Source organism: Bombina bombina, chromosome 1 (genome assembly GCF_027579735.1).
Source record: "Bombina bombina isolate aBomBom1 chromosome 1, aBomBom1.pri, whole genome shotgun sequence".
Classification (NCBI taxonomy): domain Eukaryota; kingdom Metazoa; phylum Chordata; class Amphibia; order Anura; family Bombinatoridae; genus Bombina; species Bombina bombina.
The window spans coordinates 1,149,908,414-1,149,917,570 of NC_069499.1; the positions used below are offsets into that span (position 1 = coordinate 1,149,908,414).

Sequence of the window (9,157 nt, forward strand, 5' to 3'; positions counted from 1 at the left end):
ACAGACAAAACGTGAAAGATGAAATCTTCCCCTTGGGAGAAAATCTTTAAATTCCAGTTGGTACCCCTGGGTCACAATTTCCAATGCCCAGGGATCCTGTACATCCCTTGCCCAAGCCTGAGCAAAGAAAAAGAGTCTGCCCCCTACTAGATCCAGTCCCGGATCATGCTGTCTTGGTAGCAGCAGCGGGTTTCTTGGCTTGTTTACCTTTATTCCAGGCCTGGTTAGGTCTCCAGACCGACTTGGATTGAGCAAAAATCCCTTCCTGCTTAGTGGAGGAAGAGGAAGCAGAGGGTACTCCTTTAAATTTTCGAAAGGAACGAAAATTATTCTGTTTACCCCTCATCTTGAGAGACTTGTCCTGAGGTAGGGCATGACCCTTACCTCCAGTAATGTCAGAGATTATTTCCTCCAGCTCAGGCCCGAATAGGGTCTTACCTTTGAAAGGAATAGCTAAAAGCTTAGACTTGGATGAAACATCAGCAGACCACGATTTTAGCCATAACGCTCTGCGCGCCAGGATGGCAAAACCTGCGTTTTTCGCCGCTAATTTAGCAATTTGAAAAGCAGCATCAGTAATAAAAGAATTGGCTAATTTAAGAGCCTTTATTCTGTCTAAAATGTCCTCTAAAGGTGTCTCCACCTTCAGAGACTCTTCCAGGGCGTCAAACCAAAAAGCCGCTGCAGTAGTTACTGGAACAATGCAGGCTGTAAGAGAAAACCCTGGTGAACAAATATCTTCTTTAGAAGACCCTCTAATTTTTTATCCATAGGGTCTTTAAAAGCATAACTGTCCTCAATGGGTATAGTTGTACGCTTGGCTAGAGTAGATATAGCTCCCTCTACCTTAGGGACCAATTGCCAGGAGTCCCGTATGGTGTCAGATATAGGAAACATCTTCTTAGGAAGTTAGGAGGGGGAGAAAACGGTATACCTGGTCTATCCAATTCCTTCTTAACAATTTCCGAAATTCTTTTAGGAACCGGAAAAACATCTGTGTAAGTAGGTACTTCTAGATATTTGTCCATTTTACAAAAATTTTTCTGGGGGAATTGTGAAAGGATCAGAATCATCCAGAGTTGCCAAAACCTCCCTGAGCAATAGGCGGAGGTGTTCCAGTTTAAATTTAAAGGACGTGATGTCCAAATCTGTCTGAGATAACACATTTCCTGATTCTGAAAGTTCTCCCTCAGACATAAAATCCCTAACCCCCAAATCAGAGCATTGTGAGGGTGCATCGGAAATAGCCACTAAGGCATCAGAGGGTTCAGTATTTACATTAATACCTGACCTACTGTGTTTACCCTGCAAACCTGGCAGTTTAGATAATACCGCTGTAAGAGTAGTAGACATAACTGCAGCCATATCTTGCAAAGTAAAAGAAGTAGACGCACTAGAGGTACTTGGCGTCGCTTGTGCGGGCGTTAAAGGTTGTGACACTTGGGGAGAATTGGATGGCATATCCTGATTCTCTTCAGACTGAGAATCATCCTCAGGCACACTTTCGTTACCTAAAATATGATCTTTACAGTGTAGGGCCCTTTCAGTACAAGAAGGACACAATGTAAGAGGGGGTTCCACAATGGCTTTTAAACACATAGAACACTGACTTCCCATGTCAGACATGTTGGACAGACTAGTAATAACAACACAAGTCTTTCACAATCTTTATTATATAAGAAAAACAATTCAGCAAAAAAACGAGTACTGCGCCTTTAAGAATAAAAAGTGTACACTGTTTTTTCAAAGTCGCTAAAACATTATGCAAAAAGATAAATTTTGATGATGTGTGAACCTAAAGTGCAACCGGGTATTGCACCACAAGTAATAGGAGAGTTAACCCTTTAATTCGAGTAAGTTAGGCAGTAAAAACGTTCTGCAGTAAAATACAACTAAATTGTTTCTGCACCTCGCCACAGCTCTGCTGTTGCGCCTACCTGCCCCCAAAGACCTGCTAAAACGATCCGGTCCCACTCCGAAACACAGCCTCACAGTCTGGTCCCAACCGGAGATAATGGCTTCCGTTCTCTCCAGAATCTAACTGCGCACTGAGGCGCGAAAATTAGGCCACGCCCATCATGCCTGAAACCGCATGGGAAGCGGTTTAAACAACCGGCCAAGAAATAAATGTGAAATATACATGCCATGTGACCCCTCAGATAAAAATAAAGTCAGCCTTGATAAGCCCTATATTCGTTAATATTAAGCGTTTCCTAGGCTGCCCCAGTGTCTAAAACCACATAGCCCTTAAGTATCCCATGTTTATCTCTAGTAGGGATAATTATACACAGGTTGCTACAGTACCACCCTAACAAGGATTACTGCTCACCCTTTCCCAGCATGGGGAATATGTCAGCCAAATTCTGATATACCAGGTCTCCTCAGAATGTAAATGACTGCACATACCTTAAAGGATTACTTTCTGTTATAATGTTTAAGCTAAACAACTAACATATTAAAGTTAATAAACATTAATTAAAAGTATACACAAAATTGCACAATGTAGCAGACTAACATAAAATGCTAACGGCATATATAGTGTGAACAGTCCGTTTGGAGCACTTAGTGTGTAGCACACGCTCCAACAAAGTTCTTAGGGACCATAACAGCCCACTACAATTGTATAATATCACTCACAGGAAAGAATAGCAAGCTGTATTGTGAAAGCCTCACCACATCTAGCGGTACTGATCCTGTTTTCCCTTTATTGCGAATCATATACTGGATACAATCAACCAACCCTTGATGCTGGGCTGCAGCAAACACAGCAATCAAAAACAGCCGATATCCTTGGTATTAGGTGAAGTCCAGTATTGCAATTCTTTATCCACAAAGACAGACACAGGAACAAACAAGGCTTCTAGAGCTGTACACTCACACTTGCAATCTTGAATTTCTTTGGAGATGATTGGGCAATTTTTCACCATAGACCTTGAAATAAGAACTTGTTTCAAAACTTGCCGGTACAAGGAACGCCAGGCATGACGCGTTTCGCCACTCCCCTTCGTGGGCTAACCTTAGGGCTTCGTCAGATGCAGTTTGTTGTTTAATCCAGCCATTTATAGCACCTGATAATTATTTTACATGCTCCTCCTTTAAACTTTAAAAGGAACCGTCAGCAACATATTCTTTTGAATTTACCAACATTTTTTTACACAATAACAATTGAAGTTATACCAGTAATGTGTACATATATAATTTGCATGTTATTACCTCAAAAGGATTATTTTGGAAATTGGCAACATTTACTAAATACCTATTTAAGCACATAGTTACAAACCCAAATTGGACACAAAAAAGCAAGATATATTTGCTACATACATATCTTGCAATATATAGACAGGGTAATGGAATCCTAAACAAGAGGTGCACATCAATATTGTACATATTACAAAAAAAATTTGTGTATACTCTTTTATGCATATATAAGGTAGATTTCTGTAAGTGTGTCTTTACACTTATGTGCTCATTATACCTTTATGCTTAATTAGTCTACATCACCCCAGGCCTGGTAACACTTGTTATATGTTTGGTTATATGCATGTTTTATTGTGTTTTCAATACACTTTGACTCAATTGGTGAGTAAGGTGTCGTGGACATCTGTGGAGAGAGTTTAATAAAACCACTTTTTCTTTATGGGACTTGAGTGCTGCCTTGTCATTCTTTAATAACCTTGTATATAATGGTTGTTCCTTCCTACTTTATCTGTTTACTATTAACATTTCATCCACCCAGGGTGCTTCCAAAGCCAGGATTTTCAAAGTTACTATTTAATGTAACGTTTCGGGGTGTTACCCCCTTCGTCAGACAATACAAAAAAACAATTTTAATTTTGTATTGTCTGACTAAGGGGGTAACACCCCGAAACGTTACATTAAATGGTAACTTTGAAAATCCTGGCGAGTGCAGGCGGTTTTGGAGTTTTTAGGCAGTGCTCAGCTCACATATAAATAAAGGAATTTCGGGATAGTTATGTAACAGCACATAGGGGCTACAATGATACTCTACTCAAATAAATGCACATTTATTCACACAAGTATTAAAACTTATATAGGGAATTTATTTTAAAGAGGGGCTTCTGGACTTTGAAAAGAGGGGTCATGGGGATCTCCAGGCCTTTTTGATGATCTAAGTTCCTAGAGACCCCTTTATTTAAAACTACATTTATTTTTTATACTATAAGTGCTTAAACTTATACCCCCCAATACACCCACCATTTGCCTTTCCCCAGATGAGTTAGTGCTTTGTGCGGAATGCAAGTACGTTATCATCTGCAGATAAGGTGTTAAAGAGACTCTTCTCTCTGTTTCAAAATTGGTTAGGCATAGTTTCTGGCATTTGTCATCACTGCACTATAACGTAAATAATATGTGAAAAATATCATTTGGAAAAAATATATTTAAGTCTATAGCTAAAATATTTTTTTTCATGCAAATGTATACACAGAGTCAAAAACAAAATAAGCAATGACCAGGATTACAAAATAACATTTATTTCAGTGTTTAATATTTTCAGTGCACATAGATGCTGGAAATATACATTACAAATAATATATTCAAACAGCTAGACATCAACAAGTGTAATACATTGTTATAACAATGTCTGTGTCACCTATTGCTTGGATTTAAATAAAATTATATTATAGGGTTTTTCGGGAAGATTGCAAGGAAAGGACACTTCCTCCCCACCCTTTCTAGCTGGCAGTAGAGAGGGTTAAAAGGCAACCACTGGCTAAATAAATCATGGTTGTTCTTATGCATACATTTGTAATTTACTTATGAATCTGGTTTACTTGCATAATCAAAAACAGAACCATTCCCTATCATTTGTCTCCCTAGACAGGGATATTCATTTCTAAATAAATTACTTAAACTGGTGATGGTCTGTCGGACCTACATGGATACTCAGTTCTTCAGATATAATACTTAATCAGTAAACACAAAATGGCCAGAGTCAAAAATGGCCATGGAATTGTTTTAGCAACCAAAATTAAGATATAAAGGAGCTGTTTTTACCTCTTTGTTGCCAGAAGTTCCAGCCTTTGTCAGCAAAGGGATTAATCATATACACAATCAAAGGGGTGGCTCCAATATCACTTCCTGGTTTTGGGAATCATTAAAAATCAATGTAACTTGAGTGGAAGTATTTTCTAACCATGAGCCCTTTAAATCATCACTTGTTATAAAACTGGGAAGAAACCCAAGCAAGCCCCCACTTCAGATTGGTTAACATGAATTTTAAGGCCTTAGTCCACTGCTCCTCAGAGTTGAACTGTGTCTTAATAGAATAGGATCCTCCACTTCCTCCTGTATCCTCAATTTTCCCCTTTTCCACATCCATCCTAAGAAAATAAATAGTTACTGGGACTCTTGACATTTATGAAAATTATTACACATTAAAAAATTATTACACATAAAGTGACATATAGTCCATGCATCTGTCTACATCCTGATCAATTGAAAATAAAATGTAATGGGCTAATCAATAGCTCCTATATTCCATAGCTATGTACAAAAATAAAATTAGTATAGCAGCTATGCCAGCAATGAAAATGTAAGTTAGAATAAGCGTAGAAGATGCAATGTTACTCACTACTACTCATTGTGCAATACATTACTGTTTAAAAAACCTAATCTAACGAAGGATTTATTATTAAAATCACATTTTGCTATCAATAAGCAAAGCCAGTTTGAAAACACAATGGGAAATAAATAGTGACGGTAAATACAGTTGTGCTCATAAGTTTACATACCCTGGCAGAATTTATGATTTCTTGGTAATTTTTCAGAGAATATGAACACCACCACAAAAACTTTTCTTTCACTCATGGTTAGCATTTGGCTGAAGCCATTTATTATCAATCAACTGCGTTTACTCTTTTTAAAATCATAAATGACAACAGAAACTACCCAAATGACCCTGATCAAAAGTTTACATACCCCAGTTCTTAATACCGTGTATTGCCCCCTTTAACATCAATGACAGCTTGATGTCTTTTGTGGTATTTGTGGATGAGGCTCTTTATCTTCTCAGATGGTAAAGCTGCCCATTCTTCCTGGCAAAAAGCCTCCAGTTCCTGTAAATTATTGGGCTGTCTTGCATTAACTGCACGTTTGAGATCTCCCCAGAGTGGCTTAATGATATTGAGGTCAGGAGACTGAGATGGCCACTCCAGAACATTTACTTTATTGTGCTGTAGCCAATGACAGGTCGACTTAGCCTTGTGTTTAGGATCATTGTCATGTTGGAATGTCCAAGTACGTCCCCCGCGCAGCTTCCGGACTGATGAATGCAAATTTCTTTCATTTAATTGGCAAGAGTCGATGAGCTAGTGACGTATGGGATCTACAATCCTACCAGGAGGGGCAAAGTTTCCCAAACCTCAAAATGCCTATAAAAACACCCCTCACCACACCCACAATTCAGTTTTACAAACTTTGCCTACTATGGAGGTGGGGCCACACAGGTTTTAATATGCAGATCTTGTTCGGATGTCCAGTCGCCAAACTTGGCCACTTCCATTAAGGCCACACCTTCTGTCTCAAGGTCCGTTTTTCCATCAGGATCTTAAATCATTAAATTTGAAGGTATGGAAATTGAAAGCCTAGTGCTTAGTTTCTCTGACTCAGTGATTAATACTATGTTACAGGCTCGTAAATCTGTTTCTAGGAAGAATTATTATCGAGTTTGGAAGACTTATATTTCATGGTGTTCTTCTCATAAATTCTCCTGGCATTCTTTTAGAATTCCTAGAATTTTACAGTTTCTTCAGGATGGTTTGGATAAGGGTTTGTCTACAAGTTCCTTGAAGGGACAAATCTCTGCTCTTTCTGTTTTATTTCACAGAAAGATTGCTAAGCTTCCTGATATTCACTGTTTTGTACAGGCTTTGGTCCGTATCAAGTCTGTCATTAAATCAATCTATCCTCCTTGGAGTCTTAATTTTGTTTTGAAGGCTTTACAGGCTCCTCCTTTTGAGCCTATGCATGCTTTGGACATTAAACTACTTTCTTGGAAAGTGTTGTTCCTTTTGGCCATCTCTTCTGCTAGTAGAGTTTCCGAATTATCTGCTCTTTCTTGTGAATCTCCTTTTCTGATTTTCCATCATAAGGCATTTTTGCGGACCTCATTTAAATTTCTACCTAAAGTTGTGAATTCTAACAACATTAATAGAGAAATTGTTGTTCCTTCTTTGTGTCCTAATCCTAAGAATTCTTTGGAGAAATCCTTACATTCTTTGGATGTGGTAAGAGCTTTGAAATATGTTGAAGCTACTAAAGATTTCAGGAAGTCTTATAGTCTATTTGTTATCTTTTCTGGTTCTAGGAAAGGTCAGAAGGCTTCTGCCATTTCCTTGGCATCTTAGTTAAAGCTTTTGATTGATCAGGCTTATTTGGAGTCGGGTCAGGCCCCGCCTCAGAGAATTACAGCTCATTCTACTAGATCAGTCTCCACTTCGTGGGCTTTTAAGAATGAAGCTTCAGTTGATCAGATTTACTAAGCAGCAACTTGGTCTTCTTTGCATACATTTACTAAATTCTACCATTTTGATGTATTTGCTTCTTCGTAAGCAGTTTTTGGTAGAAAGGTTTTATAGTCAGCTGTTTCAGTTTGATTCCTCTGCTTAGGATTAAGTTTTTTCTTTTCATTATGAAAATAAACTTTTAATTTGGGTTGTGGATTAATTTTATTCAGTGGAAAATGGCTGTTATTATTTTATCCCTCCCTCTCCAGTGACTATTCTGTGGAGTTCCACATCTTGGGTATTACTATCCCAAACGTCACTAGCTCATGGACCCTTGCCAATTGCATGAAAGAAAACATAATTTATGTAAGAACTTACCTGATAAATTCATTTCTTTCATATTGGCAAGAGTCCATGGAGACCCAACCTTTTTATGGTGGTTATGATTTTTTGCATAAAGCACAATTATTTCCAAATTCCTTTGTTGATGCTTTTTACTCCTTTCTTTATCACCCCACTACTTGGCTATTCGTTAAACTGAATTGTGGATGTGGTGAGGGGTGTATTTATAGGCATTTTGAGGTTTGGGAAACTTTACCCCTCCTGGTTGGATTGTATATCCCATACGTCACTAGCTCATGGACTCTTTCCAATATGAAAGAAATTAATTTATCAGGTAAGTTCTTACATAAATTATGTTTTTCCTCCAGTATTTTTTGATAACATACTGCAATCATCTTGCCATCAATTCTGACCAAATTTCCTGTGCCTTTGTAGCTCACACATACCCAAAACATCAGCGCTCCACCTCCGTGTTTCACAGTAGGAATGGTGTACCTTTCATCATAGGCCTTGTTGACTCCTCTCCAAATGTAGCATTTATGGTTGTGGACAAAAAGCTCAATTTTGGTCTCATCACTCCCAATGACTTTGTTCCAGAAGGTTTAAAGCTTGTGTCTGTGCTGTTTGGCGTATTGTAAGTGGGATACTTTTGTGGCATTTGCGTAGTAATTACTTTCTTCTGGCGACTCGACCATGCAGCCCATCTTTCTTCAAGTGCCTCCTTATTGTGCATCTAGAAACAGCCACACCACATGTTTTCAGAGAGTCCTGTATTTCACCTGAAGTTGATTGTGGGTTTTTCTTTGCATCCCGAACAATTTTCCTGGCAGTTGTGGCTGAAATTTTAGTTGGTCTACCTTACCGTGGTTTGGTTTCAACAGAACCCCTCATTTTCCACTTCTTTATTAGAGTTTGAACACTGCTGATTGGCATTCTCAATTCCTTGGACATCTTTTTATATCAATCTCCTGTTTTATACAGTTCAACTACCTTTTCCTGCAGATCCTTTGACAATTCTTTTGCTTTCCCCATTACTCAGAATCCAGAAACGTCATTGCAGCACTGGATGAAAGATGTAAGGGTCTGTCAGGAGTCCAGAAACTCATTGACCTTTTATACACATACACTAATTAAAAGCAAACAGATCACAGGTGAGGATGGTTACCTTTAATAGCCATTCAAAACCCTTTGTGTCAACTTGTGTGCATTTTATCAGGCCAAAATCACAGGGGTATGTAAACTTTTGATCAGGGTCATTTGGGTAGTTTCTGTTGTCTTTATGATTTAAAAAGAGTAAACACAGTTGATTGATAATAAATGGCTTCAGCCAAACACTAACCATGAGTGAA

General features: G+C 38.4%; 1 protein-coding gene across 1 annotated transcript in view; it reads right to left on the reverse strand.

Annotated features, from left to right (window-relative positions):
- Positions 1-4,477: 4,477 nt before the first annotated feature.
- BECN1 (beclin 1) overlaps positions 4,478-9,157 on the reverse strand; it is a 59,032-nt gene continuing 54,352 nt past the window's right edge. Inside the window, exon 12 of the mRNA XM_053699489.1 lies at positions 4,478-5,342. Coding sequence (XP_053555464.1) covers positions 5,174-5,342 — 169 coding nt within the window. The 3' untranslated portion in view covers positions 4,478-5,173. The remainder of the gene's footprint in view (positions 5,343-9,157) is intronic.